Source organism: Labeo rohita, unplaced genomic scaffold (assembly GCF_022985175.1).
Source record: "Labeo rohita strain BAU-BD-2019 unplaced genomic scaffold, IGBB_LRoh.1.0 scaffold_221, whole genome shotgun sequence".
In the NCBI taxonomy this organism is placed as follows: domain Eukaryota; kingdom Metazoa; phylum Chordata; class Actinopteri; order Cypriniformes; family Cyprinidae; genus Labeo; species Labeo rohita.
Genome location: NW_026128451.1, coordinates 18,392 through 40,264, shown reverse-complemented (window position 1 = coordinate 40,264; position 21,873 = coordinate 18,392). Strand labels below are relative to the sequence as shown.

Genomic DNA, 21,873 nt, shown 5'->3' with positions numbered 1-21,873 from the left:
TTTGAAGAGTTTGTCTTTTCATATGATTTATGGACTAAAACCGTTGAAGATGCTTTGGACAGTTTTGTTCTGTTTGTGTTTTTGGCATCTGGATGGTGAGTCTGAAACGTGTTTTTATGGCTTCAGTTGCTTCTGTTGTGGTACCATATAATAAATGACTGGTTAAATTAGTCAGAGAGGATCAACATTCATTGTTACAGGCCAGTACTGACGGGGGCATTAAAATTCTAAGGCTGGACAAATGCAAACCGACAGAAAAATCCAATTATGCCTGATTATGCTTGAGGTGTAAGTTGATCTGTGGCCATTTTTTTGTTCCTAAGATGTGTTTAAATTGGGAACTGGTCTCAAATTATTGCTTTATTTCCCTGCCTCATATGCAAGCTCTTGTTAAAAATGGCATCTCACATCTTAACCAGCTGAAGTCAGTCTTTAGCAGTTTGACCAAAGTGAGTGAGAAACTGTTGCACAGTGTCATGTTGTTTTTGTCTTACCAATGCAGGGGTCACTTATAAGTAAAGTAAACATTTAGAGCAGTGATTCTCTACTAGGGTGGGGTCACACGTACTAGAGGGGTTTTTCATTCTCCAGAGGGGACGATAGATAATTTAAGCTTCCCTTGATTTTCCTGTTGGAGCATCAACTCAGCAGGGCTGAGCACCATTGATATACAGGAAGCACCACTGATATACAGGAAGTTGATGCCTATTGGAGCTCAAAGTGACAAACTTCAGTGTGTGAATTAACACTTCTTCTGATCTAATATTTTAATGGAGTCAGCTGCGCAATTTACAAACGTAATGGCTGGGATTAAATGAGTTTTTTCAGCTTGAAGTTGTTTTGTTTGCTGGGTCGCATCAGTCCTGGAGCCACAGCACAAATGTCTGTGCCATGAGCATGATCATTACTTGCGTCTACCGACAAGGAATGCATATTTCCAAAGGCCTTCAAAATAACACAAACTGATGGGCACTGATTCTAGAGATGTTTTAGCTTCTTGCCCTTGTAATGAACTGCTATCGTGGGCTTTCTGATGAAGTAGATCAAAAACTCTAAAGAATATTTCAGCCCAGTTTGTCTTGTAAGATTTTTTGTAGGCATGTATGCATGTTTTTTTCCAAATTTTGTCAGTGCTGAGGCCATTGTGAGCTACGGCTGCAGCGTCTCTGTGAGCTGTGGTGGTGACAGATACAAGATGTTCTTTAAGTTGTCATCAGCATATTGGATCACAATACTGATATTTTTGGTCTTTCACTGCATAATATGCATCTTCTACTTTTATGATTAATTCTTCTGTAAAGTGCTTAGTTTTAAAGAGTTGGCCTTTTCATTTTTGTGGACTGAAACCGCTGAAGATGTTTTGTACTTTTGTACCAATTTTAGTGTGACTTTAAACCTTTAAGTAAAAGTGTCTTTTATTTAGACATTCTTCCATATATATATACACATCTATTTCTCTTTTCATTTGTCATCTTTTGACTTTGTACTGCTGTTGAACATTATTCACTTTACAGGAAAATTATTAAAAGGATTTCAGTGAAGCTTTAACAAACCAACCTGAAGTGATTTTAAAGCTAATTAATCTGTGGAAAACTCTCTTCTTCAGGTCTGATTGGTGATGATGAAGTGAAGAAGTTGTCAATGAATAAAGGAGATTCATTCACTCTAAACTCTGATCTCACTAAAATAAAGGATGGTGATCTGATTCAGTGAAGGTTTAGAAGTGGAAACACTTTAATAGCTGAAATCAATAAACGGGCCGACAGACTGAAGCTGAACAAACGAACTGGATCTCTGACCATCACAAACATCACAGGGGATCACTCTGGAGATTATACACTATACAGACCAACAGCATGAGAAAGAAATTCAGTCTTTGTGTCTATGGTGAGGTTAAAAAAACAAAACAAAACAAAACAAACAACAACAACAACAACAACAACAAAAAAAAGACTTTCATCTATTTTGTAATGACAAAATTGAAATTAATTCATACACCATTTTGTTTCTTTCTGTTGATTTCAAACTGACATTTTGAACTATTTAGTTTAGCTAACCATAATAAAGATTTCAATATAAAAATGCTTAGCTTGTCAAAACTAATTGTCAGCGAAATCCACAAACACAGCAAGACATCGACAAAACTCACCACTTACTTTTCAGCAAATGCAGGTCTGATCATTTACAATGAGAAAAAGGTTTTGAATGTTTTGCTACAACATGAGACAGTTTAAGAAAAACATTAAACTGAATAAACAAAAAAGTGAATACAAATGAAACCATAAAAACAGACGCATATTCAGGGGCATGCCATATTTTTTTAATTAATACTGCACTTCAGAAGCTACAGAAGACACTTGCATGTCTCCCAGAAGACAAAATAAGTACAATTTATCTTTACATCTAGGAAGGGAGCAGTGCCCTCTAGTGGGGTTATGGCTAGATGGGATACAGCTAAGGCCACCAGGGCTTACTGGGCATGTAAGCAGTAAGCAGTTAGCAGTTTACCAAACTAGCTAAGATAGCTAGACTAATTTAACAACATAAACACACTCAAAAATGTAAAACAACACTTAAATACTCTATTTAAAACTAACCGCAGTGGGGGAGGAGAAGAACCAGTTTAAATTAGTTAAAATTTGGTTCCCAGAAAGTTAGTGTTTGGTTTTTAGAACGTTATTATAACATTCCACTAATGTTAATATAACATTCCCAGAACATTAGTTTTTAGTTTGTAGAATGTGTAGTCTAATGTTCGCATAACTTTAGTTTTTGGTTCCCAGAAAGTTAGTCGTTGGTTTTTAGAATAATATTATAACATTCCCAGAACATTAGTTTTTAGTTTGTAGAATGTTATTCTAACATTCCCAGAACGTTAGATTTTAGAACGTTATTTTAACATTCCCTGAACATTCGTTTTTAGTTTGTAGAATGTTATTCTAACATTTCCTGAACCTTAGTTTTTGGTTCCCTGTAACATTAACAGAACATTTCCAGAGTGTTAGTTTTTAGTTTGTAGAATGTTATTCTAATGTTCCCAGAACTTCAGTTTTTGGTTCCCAGAAAGTTAGTCTTTGGTTTTGTAGGAGTAAAATAAACTCCTCATACATTTAAAGTCCAGGGCCCTCATTTATCAATGGTGCGTAACGGACAGATTTGTGCGTAGTGAGTGCGTAAGAACAATTTCACGCAAAGTGTGGGATTCACCAAGTTGTACTTATACGTAGAAATGTGTGTAAATATAAGCACACCTCTGAGCATGCTTACGCAGATAATCTAGTGGTAGAATAGCGACACTACACATAAAAAGCATTTAAAAGTGTCACAGTAAGCATTAAGCAATCCACATATGTCCTGTGTTTCCTTTAAAACACTCAATTTATAATTTGTCTAGTTTTAAACACGATGCTTAATTGGTGTGAAACCCTATAAAAGACAGATGTGAAATATATTTGTCTCAGTGCAATGGCTTATCTTGCGTTATTGGAAGACTTGGCAAACAATGCGCTCCGCAGAGAGCGTGTTTTCCAAGATCGCGCTGATCTGCTTGGCGAGAGCACAGAGTGGCTTCTAAGTAGGTACCGCTTTCCCAAAAATGTACTGCTGGATTTGTGTCGTAATTTAGGACCAGTGTTGGAGAGAGAAACAAATCGCACGAAAGCCATTCCCGTGCACATCCAACTCCTGTCCACCCTTGGATTTTTAGCTACTGGCACATTTCAGCGTGAGGTTGGAGACATATGTGGTATATCCCAGCCATCAGTGAGCAGGATCATGCCGGCAGTGTTGGATGCAATTATTTCCTTGGCCCCAACCTACATACAGTTCCCTTATCGAAATCCTCAACAAGCCGCAATAAAACGGGACTTTCATGTCATTGCTAGATTCCCAAACATAATTGGAGCTATAGACTGCACCCACATCGCCATAAAAGCACCATCAACCAACGAATTTAATTATGTAAATAGAAAAGGGTTTCATTCTGTTAACGTGCAAATAATTTGTGATGCAAATTTGTTGTTATTAAACGTCGTTGCGCGGTGGCCTGGAGGAACACACGATTCGTTCGTTCTGCAGAATAGCTCTGTGGGTGTGCGTCTCCAAGAAGGCGCTGTTGAGGATGGCTGGCTCATTGGTGAATTTAAGGCTACAACATGTTTAAAATGCTATTGTAGGGCTATGTACAATTACTTAAAACTATTTCATCATTAGGTGATCAAGGTTACCCGCTAAAGCCATGGCTAATGACCCCCCTAACCAACCCGAGGACCGAGCAGGAACAGGCGTACAACCGTGCCCATGCGCGCTCAAGGAGCACAGTTGAGCGCGCAATAGGCCTGCTGAAAGGACGATGGCTGTGTCTGTCAAGCACGGGAGGGACACTGCAGTATCAGCCAGAAAAAGCATGCAAAATCATCATGGCTTGCAGTGTGCTACACAACTTGGCCATCAGACAGGGCATCCCTCTGCAGGAACCCCCAAGACCAGACGGCCCTATGCCCGATACAGTGCCCCTGCCACCTCCTAATGCCGCTGGCATTCAGACAAGACAGAGGATCATACAGACATTTTAGGTAAGTCTGGCCATTGGTCGAGTGCAGAAACATTACAGCGATTTCATTTTGTGTTTTGCAGCTTTGGAAACAAATAACTGAAGTCACATTAGTCAGCGGTTTATGGTTTATTAGCAATTGTATTTGCGCAAGAGGCAATCTGTTTCAGAGACTCGTTGATTTGAATCAATACATTCGTTATGTTGCTCAGTTGATCCTTTAGGTCATTAATGGATTTTGTTGTTTCCTCTTGATTTTGTAGCACCGCCTCACTCAGCACTCTTGGCGCACGGCGCATGGAAGGGGCAATGGATGGGCCCGGCTCCTCAAGCTCCTCAGGCACAACGGGTGTCGCTATTAAGGAAACACATGTTCACATTAATTTAATTGAGTTTATCCTATGAATGATTTCATTAACAGTTTACATATTGAAATAAAATGTATGCAAACACAATATCCTACTCCAGTTGGTTTATTTTACCTTCACTTTGGGTGTTAGATGGCCCGGTTTGTTCTGTCGCAAGAGCATCGGTGTCACCGTCCTTAGTAATCCCGGACAGAGCCGTGTCTCCGATGATGCAGGCTATGCGGTTGTCCAATGGGGAAAGTTCCGTTGTTGTCTGTCCTCCTCCAGTTGCGGACATTTCTCGTCTGTGTGCTGTGACACGTTTTTTAGCCAATACTTTAATATCAAACCATTTTTTTTTTTAATTTCTGGGACAGTTCTCTCCTCAGACCCAACGGAATTAACTGCATTGGTGACATTCTCCCATGCAGCATTTTTTTTCTTTTATTTGTAATTCCTCCTGCAGTGAATGAACTAAACAATATCTGTTGGTTGGATTCAACTTCATTTACAAGTATCTCTAATTCTGTGTTTGTGAAGTTCCTCTTCTTTGCTCTCTTTGCCATTATTGCAGTGAGGAAAAAACACAATCACGTAATTTTTAAAGGGAAGTGTTGTCACCATATATGGTTAATTGGAGGCGTTTCCGAATGCTAATGACCATGAATGTGAACGAGCATGGTACTTACGCACATGTGGTATTTATCAACAATGATTGCTTACTCATGTGCGTAAGAACTGCGTGCGCACGTTTGATAAATGCGGATTTTCTTGTACTTAGGCACATTCTAAATTTCATTCGTTGGACAAAATATAGAACCTTTTCTACGCACTGTTGATAAATGAGGGCCCAGGAACTCTGACAAAAACAGATGCCATGCAGCAAAACAATAAAACCAATCTGGAGAGGAGATCTCCAAAGAGAGCAAAGAACACCACCCCCCTTTCTCCCTCTGCATTCTCTGTCTCTCTCACACTTTTCCTCAAAAGATTCCACTAAAAAGTCACTAAGAATGTCCATATACTACATGTGTTATATCTTGTGAATATATTGTTTTTCCCTTCATGTTTGGTATTGTTCTAAAGGTCTCTGTGCGATAAAATGGTTTCAATTTCACATCAGTCACTTATATTATGAGGATGATTGAAAACTTTTGTAGAATTGTGTTTTGCTGCCGAGGGGTGTGTTTTCCCTTTGGGTTTGGTTGAGAATCTCCAGCCAGGTGTGACCCTGAGATCCCCTGACAAACCAAAAGGTCTTTATGTTTTTACAACTGATTGGAAGATTTGTTTGTTCTGGTCTGGGTATATAAGCAAAGTGACAAAACATTACTTGGGGGTTTTTCTGTAAACCCAGAAACCCCCACATAGCGTATGTGAATCTCTGGAGCTCTGCCCTAGAACTCACATGCTGCTGTGTGTCTCCCTTTAGTCAGGTATGCATCTCTTATTCTTAGATTAATCTTTGAGCAATTGATGTTAGATATTTATCTGAATTGGAACTGAATTTAATTCTGAATTGGATTCTTATTGTTTAATTGTGTAACTGGCGTGATACATTTTACCTGACAAATAAATTGTTACATTTGATTCAATCTGATCTCTTCTGAAATCAGTATTTCTAGTAGATTGAAGTGTAGTCTGATATTTTCCACAAAGTTTGCATCCAGGATGGATCATACCGAAGTACCAATGGTCGGAACATGGGGAACACCATTAAGGGCTTCCGATTACTGACTGTCACTGGCTTAACACGTTGTAGTTCTTGTGATTATAGAAAAAATGCACTTTATGGTAAGAACTGCAGGGTGCAGTCTGCATAAAATGTATTATAACTACCCCACATCCTCTGAATAAGTCCAGAACTGGCGAGCTTGTGATATTATGTCCTTAATGAACGAATAATTAAAAGTATGAGATTTCCAGAGTAATCAAATATCTAAATTAACGCATAATCTATATTTGTGATCAGTTTAAATTAGAGAAAGTGGGGTTTGCAGTTCGCTGTTAAAAGACCAAACATGCATTAAACCTTCAACCAGGACGCTGGACTCCGCCTTTGGGTCAGCGAATGGATCCTTACAGTTTTTAGAATGTTATTATAACATTTCCACAAAATTAGTTTCAGTGTTGGGCAGTAGAGCCTTACTTTGTAACACGTTACTGTAATTTGATATTTTTTTTTTTAGTAACGGAGTAATTTAACACCTTATAATTTCCCAGTTAGTAATTCGAGTATAGTTACAAGTATGCGTAACCGCTGCCTTACATAATTGCTGACAGAATGTGATTTATCATGTAGATTATAAAAGGCGTGTTGGCTAGCACACGCTACGTCCTTTACCTGAGAACTACTTTGACTGGAAGCTGGAAATACAATTATTATTTTTCGTTTATTTCTGTCAAAGGCAATAACATTATTGTGCGTTGTCAATTAGAGGGAAAGAAATCCTTTTCAACCGTGAAAAACTGAAGGGGCAACACGGCACATTAAAACTTATTGAGAACGTACCGGGTGCGGAGAGCAACGCATCAGCTTCTATTGTCGTACCGCGCCGCTCTCTGTTGCGTCGAGTCCGGCGAGACTGGTCTCTTATCCACTGGCACTGGACTCGACGCAACAGAGAGTACAAGACTTGCGCGGTACAAGACTTGATAGGCGAGTGCAGGTGCGGGTGCGGGTGCGGGCGCGGGCGGGCAGAGACTCGTGTCTACCCGATGCGATAGAATGAAATGATTTGTGGGACTCCCGCAAAATAGAACTGTCTAAACATAAAATATCTAAAACAATTTATTTGCTATTCATGAATTGCACAAAAGCAACAAGAACAGCTATATAAAATAAAAAGGATTAACAGGCGTAAGCATAGGCAGAGATGTTGATTAATAACACATATTTTATCGGGGGCGTTTATGCCGGGATGGTAGGCAACACACAAGTTCGCTATTTCACGTAAATTCCGTGGATGTACAGAAAAAAAAGTAACATAAGTAATGTAACTAATTACTTTTGAAATAAAGTAATCATAACAGTATTTTGATTACTTTTCAAAGGAGCAATCAGTAATCAGTAATTTGATTACATTTTCAGAGTAACTTGCCCAACATTGGTTAGTTTTAGTTTGTAGAGTGTTATTCTAACGTTCCCAGAACTTTAGTTTTTGGTTCCCAGAAAGTTAGTCTTTGGTTTTTTAGAATGTTATTATAACATTCCCAGAACGTTCATTTTTAGTTTGTTGGACATTATTTTAATGTTCCCAGAACTTTAGTTTTTGGTTCCCAGAAAGTTAGTTTTTGGTTTTTAGAACTTTATTATAATCCCCTAAAATCTTTACTCCAACATGATCATTTCGCCATACATCAGTATTCATCCAGCACAATCACGACCCAGTATAGTATAAGATGCCTAATCAGTATTATAAAACCCATCTCTTGTTTTCCTCTGCTAAATATTATTAATTCATCACTGTCATTAGGATATGTCCCCAAAACCTTCAAACTGGCTGCTATTAAGCCTCTAATTAAAAAACCACAACTTGACCCCAACGAATTAACTAATTACAGACCTATCTCGAATCTCCCATTTCTGTCAAAGATATTAGAAAAGGTTGTATCCTCACAGTTATCTTCCTTCCTACAGAAATATGATATCTGTGAGGATTTTCAGTCAGGTTTTAGACCGTACCATAGTACTGAGACTGCTCTTATTAGAGTTACAAATGATCTACTCTTGTCATCCGATCGTGGTTGTATCTCTCTGTTAGTGCTACTGGATCTTAGTGCTGCGTTTGATACTGTTGACCACAACATTCTCTTGAATAGACTTGAGAATTATGTTGGCATTAGTGGTAGTGCATTGGCATGGTTCAAATCGTATCTATCTGACCGCCATCAATTCGTGGCAGTAAATGATGAGGTATCATATCAATCTCAAGTGCAGTATGGAGTACCACAAGGCTCAGTACTAGGGCCGTTACTCTTTACGCTTTACATGTTACCCTTGGGTGATATCATCAGGAAATATGGTGTTAGCTTTCACTGCTATGCTGATGATACCCAGCTCTATATTTCTTCGCGGCCTGGCGAAACGTACCAATTTGAAAAACTAATGGATTGTGTAGTTGAGTTAAAAAATTGGATGACAAGTAATTTCTTACTGCTAAATTCTGAAAAAACAGAGGTGTTAGTTATTGGGCCTAAAACCTCAGCGTGTAATAACCTAAAACACTGTCTAATACTTGATGGCTGTTCTGTCAATTCTTCGTCATCAGTTAGGAACCTAGGTGTGCTATTTGATGGTAATCTTTCCTTTGAAAACCACATCTCTAGTATTTGCAAAACTGCATTTTTCCATCTCAAAAATATATCTAAACTACGACCTATGCTATCAATGTCAAATGCTGAAACATTAATTCATGCATTTATGACCTCACGGTTAGATTATTGTAATGCTTTATTGGGTGGTTGTTCTGCTCGCTTAATAAACAAACTCCAGCTGGTCCAAAATGCAGCAGCTAGAGTTCTTACTAGAACCAAAAAGTATGATCATATTAGCCCGGTTCTGTCTACACTGCACTGGCTCCCTATTAAACATCGTATAGATTTTAAAATCTTGCTAATTTCTTATAAAGCCCTGAATGGTTTAGCTCCCCAGTACCTGAGTGAGCTCTTATCGCATTATAGTCCCTCACGTCCGCTGCGTTCTCAAAACTCTGGCAATTTGATAATACCGAGAATATCAAAATCAACCGCGGGCGGCAGATCTTTTTCTTATTTAGCACCCAAACTCTGGAACAATCTACCCTACAATGTTCGGGACGCAGACACACTCTGTCAGTTTAAATCTAGATTAAAGACCCATCTCTTTAACCTTGCTTACACATAACAAATCCACATTCTTATAATTCAAATCCGTTAAAGGATTGTTAGGCTGCACTAATTAGGTTAACCGGAACCGGGAACACTTCCCATAACACCCGATGTACTCTGTGCATCGTCAGAAGAATGGCATCTACGCTAATATTAGTCTGTTTCTCTCTTATTCCGAGGTCACATTAACCACCAGATCCAGTCTGTATCCAGATCAGATGGTCACTGCAGTCCCCCGGATCCAGTCCGAACCCAGCCCAGACGGTGGATCAGCACCTAGAGACGACCTCTACAGCCCTGAATGTCAGCGGAGTCCACATCAACTAGATGAGCCCCAGAGACGGATCCACATTAAAGACCACATCACCTAGACGGCTGTCGGCACAAGACCACGGGAACTTTGGCCAGAGGAGAACTGGCCCCCCCCGACTGAGCCTGGTTTCTCCCAAGGTTTTTTTCTCCATTTGTCACCGATGGAGTTTTGGTTCCTTGCCGCTGTCGCCTCTGGCTTGCTTAGTTGGGGACACTTTCTCTTAACACAATATTGCATTTTATTTTATTGTTTTTGATTAACTACCTTTACCTATAATGTGAGTGTTTAATGTTGCCTTTGGCATTGTTGATGTACTGTTTCCTATTTAATACTGTACAGCCGCCTTGTCACAATTCTGTATTGTTAAAGGCGGTATATAAATAAAGGTGACTTGACTTGACTTGACTTTTCTATTGTATAATTAAAATTAAAAAAATAATCGGAGCACATCAGCCATCACACGTAAGATCAAATACGATTACATCTTGTAGCAGTGTAAATGTGTTATAATTCATCAAACTTTATTTTGTTACTTTAAGAAAACGTTTGGTTCTTAACCAAGTGCAGAAAGAAAGGCAGTAAGGGGTGGACCATCATTTCATTATAGGGGAGCAGTTGGGAGTATATATACAACATACACAGAATGGAAATTGCAACTGTTTTACACAGCAATTAGTCTTGGTGTTAATCAAATATTCTAATCACTGCATGTTCTTATTAAGAAAAGTGTTTCATGTTCTTTCGTGTTAATGATGTGGAATACCCCCCTTACCTTGATCAATGGTATATCCCCCTGGTGCTGCACTCTTCAGTCTGCGTGAAACATTCTGAAGAGAGGTATGTGTCTCTGTTAATGAAAAACGCAAACAATTTCCTAAAGCATATTAAATAGAAGTTACAATGGAATCAGAACGAGATACATTGGTAATACTATTGTTAACCCTGTTGTGTGTAAAAGTAAAAGTTGTACGTGTTTAACACTTTGCATAAACTGTATCGCTTTAACCATGCGATCGTTTGTATTTCTATGAACGGTACAAAGTATTAAATTATGTCCTATGTTCATTTTCATAAGAATGAAGAGGCTTGTTAATGTGAATTTGAGTTCTATTTCATCTCGTTGTGATAGTGGTTAATCCATCTGTGCAGAGTAAAATGCGCGCCAGTAATCCGCGGTGCATTTTGGGTAATGTAGTTCATGACTATATGGTTACAGAGAAGAAATTGAAACTGTGAATTGTGGCTCTAGTATTGTAAGTTGCCTGCATATTTGAATATGGGACAATGTACTAACTAAATTATGTATTTACAGATTGTGAAACAAGAATAAAGACATTTGTTGTAAAGCTGTCCCATTTTATGCTTGCAGGTATGAGTTATTGTTCATTTTGTTTTATTATTGTTCTGTTAATCCTCAGTATGTGTAAATCTTATTAATTCTATATAAAAATATGCCTTTGGGGTATGCATTTTATTAAGTGGAACAATTTAAGATACTGTAAAGAAAACAAAGCGTGTAATATGAGTCTGCGTGAAACAAGAACAAAGACATTTGTTGTAAAGCTGTCCCATTTTATGCTTGCAGTAAACTCCCAAGAAAAGGCACTACTGGTGTTTGTCCTTATTTGATGTTGTTCCTGGATGCGTCAGCTGTCCACTACAATCTGTCCAGTGTGGGGTACAGAAATTCTACATTTCTTCAGCACCGAATAAAAAATTACTTTAACACAATGTATGGTTTATACAATATGATATTTATTCACAGATATGAATAAATGTTCGGAGCATGCATCTTCGAGTTCACTTTGGCTGTACGCTCTTTTGTCCGTGTGTGTTGTTGTGTTTTGCATAGCATGCGGTTCGTGTACGTCCGCATGCTTTTCTTGTTGTCTTGTGTTGTTGTTGCACGCAGCTGCATGTTTTCCTTCTATGTTATGTTTTGTCTTGTGCTGTGTAGCAATCAGCTTGTTTTTTGCTGGCTGCATGCTTTCATGCTGTTTTGTGTGAACACGCAGCTTATGAGTTTCCTGCCACGTGCACTCATGTCTGTTGTCTTGACCCTGCCCATCTTGTTACCTGATTATTGGTTCATTTGCCTCACCTGCGTTTGCCTCATTACCTGCCTCATTTGTTCTCTATTTATTATCCTTGTGTTTGCATGCTTGGGCCAGTTCGTTGTCGAAAGTTGAATGTTCCTGTCTTGCCAAGCCTGCCACGTTGCCAGCAGTCTTTTTTTTCCCCCCGTGGGTAGTTTTAGTTGTTTATTTTGTGCTAATAAAAGCCCCTTCTCTGAACAACTCACAAGTCCTCGCTCATGCCTACTTCCCACACCCTGACAAATATTATCATTTAAAACGGGTTTTTTTATTGATCTAATTTCTTTATTTTAATAAATGCTATATTAAACAAATAACATGATTACAAAAAATAACTCAAAAATAACCAATTAGAGAACATTCTCGATAGTATTTGTTGATGATGGTTTTGATTTTATTAATGAAGAACGTGGCAAAGTCATCAGCTGTTAGAGTGGGGGAGGGGGAGGAAGAGGAAAAATGTTTTAAAGTGCATGTGAGAGTTGTTAATTTTGTTATGATTAAATTTCCTTTTAGCAGTTGAGATATTAGCAGAGAAGGAAGAGAGGAGTGGCTGATACATGTTGAGGTCAGTAGGATTTTTTGATTTGCGCCATACCCTTTCAGCAGCCCTGAGCTTAGAACGATGTTCGCGGAGAACATCAGACAGCAAAGAGGCAGAAGGGGTGGTACGGGCTGGTCTGGAAGACAAGGGAACAGACAGTATCTAAACAAGATGTAAGAGTGGAGCAGAAAGTGTCAGTAGCACTGTTAGCATCAAACAATGAGAACCATTTAGGCAAAGGAAGCGAAAATGAAAATAGTAGATAGCTCGGAGGGTGACAGTGAGCATAGGTTACATTGAAAAATGACATGTGGAGGGGTATGTGTTGTGTCAGGAACCATACTGAGGTTAAGAGTGAGGAGGAAGTAATCCGGGGTGTGCAGTGGAGTGATCGGCACATGATCAGTGGAGCAGTGCCGTGTGTAAATAAGGTCAAGTTGGTTGCCTGATTTTCAACACTATCTTGAGATCGAAGGAGGCAAGCAGAGTGTGGAAGTCTGCAGCCTGAGGTTTATCTATGTGGATGTTGAAGTCTCCAAGCAAAACTAGAGGAGTACCATCCTTAGAAAAGGTTGAGAGGAGCATATCTAATTCATCCAAGAAGTCACCTTGTGGTCCTGGGGGGGGGGGATAAACAACTACAAGATTTGAAAAGGGTAGGTAATAGTGACTGAATGTGATTCAAAGATGCTGTTAATTCCCAGAGAACGTAAAGGAATAAATTTTCAATCATTAGAGATAAGTAGACCAGTACCCCTACCTCTTCCAGTCAGACGGGGACTGTGGGAAAATGAGAAATTATTGGAAAGTGTTGCAGGTGTAGCAGTGTCCTCTGGTTTGATCCAGGTTTCTGTCAGGACCTTAAATAAATGTAATATAAAATGTAAAATGTAGTAAATTAATGTAAATGTTTACATTATTAAGCACATTCTTCTGCTTATACTACCAAAAATTCAATAAAGTTATTTGGCTACCTCTTTTAGATTTCTCATTCTGAAATTCTGAATGAATAATTCAATTACAAATCTTTGGCACAGCATAATTTCAACCAGAAATGCATAATCATTAATAGAAATACCATTTTCTAAAAAAAAAAAGAAAAAGAAAAAGATGCACTCTAAATCTCTTTACTTTAAAAAAAAAAAAAACATAATCCTTGATCTCTCTTTATTTGGAAGAGAAAACAGATAAAGAATGTGATTCACTACCAGTCACTGTAGTGAACTGGTAGTTTTATTACCCTGCCACTAGAGGTCGTTTCTAGAACAGAAACAGGGTCTGATGGAACTCTCTCTGTATTAATGGCTGGTGCGGAATGTTCCTGTGTGAGTTGTTTTAGTGGAATTTGTGCAAAACTGTCCATGTCAATCTTTACAGAATTAATTTCTGTTGACCCACCCACTGTAGGTGATGCCGGTTACATCTGAGAATAGCTCCACTTTGTGTCTTGATAGGATAAGATCATGGTTCCTTTGTGTGTCTCACCACTGTACCTGATGTGCCTCATGTTTTCTCCTCATCCAATTTTCAGAGAACTTGATCTCCTGGGTTTAAGTGGGGAAGTGTACTGGCTGAATGTGAAAGTGTATGGTGTCCTATACTCGGAATTTGTGCTTTCCATTCAACCTATCCAAGTGCACACACACAACAGTGAGTAGTGAACACACAAAATGTGAACACACACCCAGAGCAGTTGGGGGTTTGGTGTCTTGCTTAAGGTTGTCATCTCAGTCGTGGTACTGAAGGTGAAGAAAGTGCTATTCATTCACTCTCCCCACCTACAATCCCTGCAGGTACAGAGACTTGAACCCACCATTAAGTGCCCCTAAAACCAATGCTGGCAGTGGTGGGAATGCATTTCTTTCAATTAAAGCACCTGTAAGCTGCTTCAGCTTTGACACGGTTGCAAATTCCTCTACAGGATGAGCAGTGTCATGAGCATTTGGCGTCCCAGCATTTGCTGAGCAGGGTTTGCTCCAGTAGCAGCAACTGGAGTGACTCTGTAACTCAAAAGAGCCAATTGCTGATGCAGAACGTAGCCCAACAGCCAAATTTGACTTTGGTTAGTCGGGGCTGCTGGTAAAGGGTGGATGCCCCAGCTTTTACAAAAGTCTGCAAAGTCTATGCTACTGGACTGTGTACCATTATCTGAGTGGAGTTTTTTTTTTTTGGAATCCTCAATTTCATGAACATCCCCTGCAATCGAACAATCACACCAGGTATGGTGAATCTGCACCTCTGGTATGGCACAGAGGAAAGCTGCCAACTTTGTCGCCACCAGAACCTAAGGACATTGCAGATGGTGCCACAACTAGGTCCTGTGAAATCTAGCTGAAGTCGTCAAGACTTGCAGACCTGAAGCCAAAAGGGCCAGAGCAACAACTCCTCATGGTCTGATCCAGTTTGTGAGGCAAGGGGTTGAGGCAGTTAGCAGCACCACAAAGAAGTGGTCGCTGTTGTCACTCATAGGCAACTGGGAGCTGAGAGCTGATCTTGATCATCAGCTGAAGTTCCCATAGCAGACAGTTGAAACCTCGCTCCGGCCAGAATTCTTGCTATGGTCCACCATTGCAAAATCGGTCATCATGGTTGAACTGAAGGTGGCATGGGAAGATGTCCTGGAGGCTGTTTTTAAGAGGAAGAAGGAGATACGCAGACCTCTCAGACATGTGCAAAGATGCACGGTGGCACGCTTTAATTTATCCAGTGGAAGTTGGCTGTTGAGGCTTCACTGGTTGTGAAGTCTCTCACTGTCCGAGGCACCAAATTATCAAAGGCACTAAAAGATCTGGCACTGGAGGCAGAGAAAGGGAGCTTCTGGCTATGGCTTCAGAGAAAGGACAAGACATGGGGGAGAGAAAGATCCTAGGGCTGCCTGCATGGGGCCGGAGATGTTGCAGGATTAAGGGAGCGAAATAGCCCTGCAGCCAGCCTAGACAGCACCGTTGGAGATGTGTCAGGCAGAAATGCTTTGCGGGTACTCTTACCTGTGCTTATATCTAAACAAAAGGCAGAGGAGCAATTTTAGTATTTCTAGAATAGAAATCCACAACCAGCAGTTTTTGCCTCCATGTTCACACAAATCCACTCCTGTTGTATGCCAGGGACTGGGAGGCTAGAGGCTCTTTTCTCTGTGTAGGTCTGTGCTATTGGCAGAAGGCATATTGAGATACTTTTGCATCAAGATCAGCTCCGATTCCAGGCCTCCAGACTGATATTTTAGCACATTCTCTGCATAGCCCTTGGGGACCATCATGTAATCAGTCAAGGATCTCTCATCATTATGCTGTAGGCAGGGTGTGGCTACGGGGGGAGAAGGGGACAGAGTGCATTAGGCCCTGAGTTTGAGAGGGGCATGACTGAAGGATAACCACAACTGAATGTGATTTTGAGGGGGGTCCCATAGCAAATTCTGTGCAGTGGGCATGTTGGTGAAAGCATGCACCATTGTGTACAACATTCCTTCATAGTATGAAATGTTTCGTTAAACTCCTTCTACCACCTTCTTGTAATTACATGAATGGACAGGCTCCGAGAACCAAAATGAACATTGTCTCTGCCTCCTTGCCCATGGAGTTTACTTGTACCTCACCTTCTTTATCCGACAGTGTGGTGATCTGAAATCATGCAAAGCGTTGGATCCTTGGAGGCCATGTGGCGGAAATACTGACATGTCTCATTTGTTTGTTTAGTCAGCATGCACAATGCACTTCTGACACCATGTCACATATACTCACACTAGGTATATGTTCTCTTGAGGTTTTGAGGACAATAGCTCATCAGCCTCACATGCAATGCAACACTAGCAAAAAAGCTAAATGTCATTCACTGAATGAAGAGTGAGCAGCTCAGTTGAACTTGCTGTGGTCTGATTTATCTACATCTAATGTGGTTTGGTCTTTTGGTGGACAAACTGCTTCTGCATTAGTTTTTCTGTAGCATGGCTGAAAGAGGTCAGTGGTTTGTGGGTGAGATGTTTCTGTATTTTCCCTCCTGCTAAATATGAACTGAATATATATATATATTTTGTGTATATATATATATATATATATATATGCCATACAAAACATAGTTTTAGTTAAATAAAATGAATCCATTCACAGTTAATTAGGAGTCAAAATATTATCATGCTACACTGATAAACTACACAGGCGGACAGCTGATCATCTCACAACATCATTAGAAACTGATTTAATCCAACACTCCTTCAACACTCTTCTGCTGTTAGTTTTCACACAGGGCCAGAATTCACTTTAAAATATGATGAGATTGATGATTTTAATGACTTCCTGTGTTAAAGGAAATGGTTGTGTGAGAATAAACTCTGACAGAGGTTCAGTCTTGTAGAGGAAAGACCACAAACACACACACAGCATCAGTAGAGATGTGTTTCAGACATGTTAAGCACTGCTATCGTGGGCTTTTCAGTGAACCGAGGAAGAAAATGTTTCACAAATTAGTTTTGTTCTGTTTTTGTTTGTGGCATCTGGTTGGTGAGTTTGAAATGTGTTTTTATGTCTTCTATTCACTTCTGTTCTGGTACCATGTAAGACTTCCATGTAAGTAACAGCATTTTGAATCTTTAATCTGTGACAAACTCTATTTTTTAGGTGTGTTTGGTGATGATGAAGTGAAGTCAGTGTCAGTGTTGGAGGGAGATTCAGTCACTCTGAACACTAGTCTGACTGAATTAACAGATGATGATCTTATTCAGTGGAGGTTTGGGAATGAAATCACTTTAATAGCTGAAATCACTAAACGGGCCAACAGAATCGCTGTCTATGATGATGTTCTTGATGGGAGATTCAGAGACAGACTGAAGCTGGACAATCAAACTGGATCTCTGACCATCACAAACACCACAACTGAAGATACCGGACGTTATTTACTACTGATAAACCACATGAGCATAATTTTCACTCTCAATGTCTTTGGTGAGTTAAATGTTTCTCTCACTTACTTTTTCAGTATCACCAAATACAATATCCACACCTTTTTTTTTTTTTTTTGCTTCTTTTGTGTCTGTTTTATTGTTTTATGACAAATATTCACATATTATTCACTCAATTTAAAACTTTTTACTTTCAGTATTTAAGTTATTTAAAAGTCTTATTCTGTGACCAATCCTATTTCTGTTATCTCTGTGTTTGCTGATACAGAAATTAGGATAGTGTTAGTGAAGGACGGAGATTCAGTCACTCTAAACTCTGGTATTACTGAAATAATGGATGATGATCTGATTCAGTGGACATTTTGGATTGAAGACACTTTAATAGCTAAAATCAAAAAACAGGCCAACAGTGTCACTGTATATGATGATGTTCTTGATGGGAGATTCAGAGACAGACTGAAGCTGGACAAACAAACTGGATCTCTGACCATCACAAACACCACAACCGAACATGCTGGAGACTATGTGTTACTGATCAACAATATCAAGATTTATTTTTTTCTCATTGTCTATTGTGAGTGAAAAAAACAAAACAAAAAAAAACACAATGTCACCTGTTTTTTTATGACAAATTTGAAATTAAATAATTCACCATTTTGTTTATTTTTGTTGTTTTATTTAATGATATTAATCTGTGACAAACCCTGTTTCTGTTTGTTCTCCTTGTGTGTTTGGTGATACAGATCAAATTTTAGTAATAGAGGGAGATTCAGTCACTCTAAACTCAGGTCTTACTGAAATGGTGGAGGATGATCTGATTATGTGGAAGCTTTGGATTGAGAACTCTTTAATAGCTGAGCTTAATGTAACAGCCAAGGGCATCGATGTATATGATGATCACATTTATGAGAGATTCAGAGGCAGACTGAAGGTGGACGTTCAAACTGGATCTCTGACAATCACAGACACCAGATTTCAACATGCTGGACGTTATGAACTACTGATTAACCATATCAGGATACATTTTTTTCTCACTGTCATACGTGAGTTAAAAAAAGTCACCTTTTTTTATGACAAATCTTGGTAACCCTTTACAATACGGGTGCACAAATATGCACTGATTTATGCTTAATTAATGCAGAGATAATCATGAGTTAATATATATCTCATGAAGAACTAAACCATTAATAATTACTGCATCAACAACAAATCAACATTTTATATGATTCATAGATGAAGTAATCAATAAATTGTTATTAGTTAAATGTGTCATAATGTAATAATTCCCTAATTATTTATTATATTATCTAACAGTGTAAATTCATGTGTTAATTACCACAATGGGTTGAAGCCACATATTTCATCTTCCAGTTGTCTGCTTTAATTAATCATTAGCTAATATTTGCAAAGATATCATTATGTTGTGACTTTAGTTGTTGACTATTAACTAATTGTTAAGTATTGTATCATTCTGGTCATGGATTTTGAATTAGTTATTTAGTCATGTGCATCAACAAGTAAAGTCGTAACATAATGATATCTTTGCAAATCATTAGCTAATGATTAATTAAAACAGACAACTGGAAGTTGAAGTTGAAAGTTGAACTTTGATGGCTGTGGTAATTAACATATTAATTTGCATAATTAGTTAATATGTTATTAGGGAACTAATACATTATGACACATTTAACTAATAACAATTTATGTATTACTTAATCTATGACTCATATAGAATGTTCATTAGTGGCTGATGTAGTAATTATTAATTGTTTATTTCTTCAGGAATTATACATTAACTTGTGATTATCTGTGCATTAATTAAGCATGAATTAATGCATATTTTTGCACACGTATTGTAAAGTGTTACCCGAAACTTAAATTAATTTATTCATCATTATCTTTTGTTGTTGTTGTTGTTGTTGTTGTTGTTGTTTATTTAACAGTGTTAATCTGTGACAAACCTGTTTCTGTTTGTTCTCTGTGTGTTTGATAATACAGGTGGAGTATCGGTGATGGAGGGAGATTCAGTCACTCTAAATTCAGGTCTTACTGAAATAATGGATGGTGATCTGATTCATTGGAAGTTTTGGATGGAAGCCACTTTATTAGCTGAAATCAATAAACAGGCCAACAGATTCACTGTATATGATGATGTTCTTGATGGAAGATTCAGAGACAGACTGAAGCTGGACAAACAAACTGGATCTCTGACCATCACAAACACCACAACTGAACATGCTGGACTTAATTATATAGAGATCAATATTTACAGCAGGTCTTTTTTTTATCTCACTGTCTATGGTGAGTTAAATACCAATTTATCCTGTTTAATTTATTACAGGTTAAAAGTAGGCTATATCTAAAGTAGTATCTTATCATGACTAATTTGTTAAAATTACTTATCAACTTATGTTTTATGTTTACAGCCAGGCTTATATTTAACTTTTTATATCAGATTGTTTTAGAACTTGATGTTTCTTCTTTAACTATTTTAATGTCTTCATTCATCCTCATTTCTCTTTATTCTCTCATGTTTTAGCTCGTCTGCCTGTTCCTGTCATCAGCAGAGACTGTTTGTCTTCATCATCATCATCATCATCATCATCATTGTCATCATCATCATATTGTTCATTGTTGTGTTCAGTGAAAAATGTGAATGATGTGACTCTCTCCTGGTACAAAGGAAACAGTTTATTGTCCAGCATCAGTGTGTCTGATCTCAGCATCAGTCTCTCTCTACCTCTGGAGGTGGAATATCAGGATAAAAACACCTACAGCTGTGTGATCAACAATCCCATCAGCAACCAGACTCAACATCTGGACATCAGTCAACTCTGTCACACATGTTCAGGTACGGCAACGCTGATATTAGTTGATGTCGATGCTGATATTAGCGTTTATTGACTGAGCTGATCTCAGTTTGATGATTTTATTCCTCAGACTCTGTCCACTGCTGTGGTTCTACTGAAGCTGTGATCCGATTGGTCCTCTCTGCTCTGGTGGGTGTGGCTACTGTCATTCTTCTGGTTTATGACATCAGATTCCGAAAAGCTGAACAAGATCAAGCACATGTTCACACATCAGAAGTCTAAATGATGTAATTTCTCATAAAGTTTTGCATATTTAAATATTTGTGAGATTTATTAATTTATAGCTTTATATGTTCATCTTTTTGGAAGTACTGAAATGTAAAAAGTGACAAGCTGTTTTCAATGTCTTGTTTTCAGTTTTTAAAATTGAGTTTGAAAGGCTTTATTGTTTATATTTTTCTCAGATAAGACACACAGATCTCACTTTACTACTGCTATCTGTCATGTGTGTCTGCTTACCTTTATCAATAAAGTTTTCTGAAATGTTCAAGAGTCTCTCCATGTTTAATTACATTTATTATGTCGAGCACCTCCTGGAGGAATTCAGATGTTTAGCAGAGCATGACATATACATCTTTACACTATTAAAACATAATTTGTAAATGTATACATTATTAAGCGCATTCTTCTATGTATACTACCAAAAAAGCCGTTTGGCTAGCTCTGTTAGATTTCTTATTCTGAAATTCTGAATGACATTTAAGCTAATTCAATTACAAAACTTTGGCACAACATAAATACAACCGGAAATGCATAATCATTAGGTCCAACTCTGTAAACTAGGCCACAACCTGACCCCAGATATTACACTTGATATTAGACATTAGTTAGACTATGATGTGGTCCAAAGCCTTAAAGACATAGAGGAAAAAAAAATCTGATCTCTGAATTTGTGAGGGAGGAAACGGAGAGCTACAAGATCAAAGATGTGTGCCAGTGAGATGGACAGGATGCTGTCATTGACAGAGTTGTGAAGGTGTGCCTGATCTGTGAAGGATGCCTCAAGCAAGTTTGAGCTTCTTAATCAGGGTAATGTATGACACCCTCCCAAGCCCCAAGAAACTGCACTTCTGGTAGGGCGCAGAAGAAAGCTGCCAGCTTTGTGGCCACCAGAACCCAAGTTTAAAGCACATCCTTTAGGCTGGCTACAGGGTTGTCAGCTGGGAGCCACTCATTGTTGATGTTTCGCTCCTTTAATCCCAAAACATCTCTGGGTGGTGGAGCAGCGGTAAGGACATTGACCCCACCCTGCAGCCAACCCTGGGATCCTTTGCTCCCCCATGTCTTGTCCTTTCTCCCAAGCCATAGCCAGAAGTTCCCTTTCTCTGCTTCCAGATCTTTTAGTGCCTTTGATAATTTGGTGCCTCTGACACAGAGAGACTTCACAGGAT

The 21,873-nt window shown here is 38.7% G+C and overlaps 1 protein-coding gene and 1 long non-coding RNA gene across 4 annotated transcripts; both read left to right on the top strand.

Moving 5' to 3' along the window:
- On the top strand, positions 1-5,244 carry LOC127159496 (uncharacterized). The gene is made up of 3 exons (XR_007826459.1): positions 1-95; positions 4,213-4,574; positions 4,816-5,244. It is a non-coding gene; the product is annotated as an uncharacterized LOC127159496 (long non-coding RNA).
- A 97-nt stretch (positions 5,245-5,341) lies between these two features.
- On the top strand, positions 5,342-20,955 carry LOC127159490 (uncharacterized). 3 transcript variants are annotated; one of them, XM_051102300.1, is made up of 8 exons: positions 5,342-11,450; positions 11,667-11,759; positions 17,332-17,655; positions 17,881-18,186; positions 18,356-18,655; positions 19,611-19,913; positions 20,152-20,463; positions 20,553-20,955. In XM_051102300.1, the coding sequence occupies exons 2-8, from the start codon at positions 11,723-11,725 to the stop codon at positions 20,702-20,704; spliced, it is 1,734 nt and encodes a 577-aa protein (XP_050958257.1). In that variant the 5' UTR covers positions 5,342-11,450; positions 11,667-11,722; the 3' UTR covers positions 20,705-20,955. The 3 variants fall into 3 exon arrangements, with proteins under 3 accessions (XP_050958257.1, XP_050958256.1, XP_050958255.1); XM_051102299.1 differs by having other exon boundaries at positions 5,342-11,759; XM_051102298.1 differs by lacking the exons at positions 5,342-11,450; positions 11,667-11,759 and adding an exon at positions 11,772-17,214.
- The last annotated feature ends 918 nt before the right edge of the window (positions 20,956-21,873 follow it).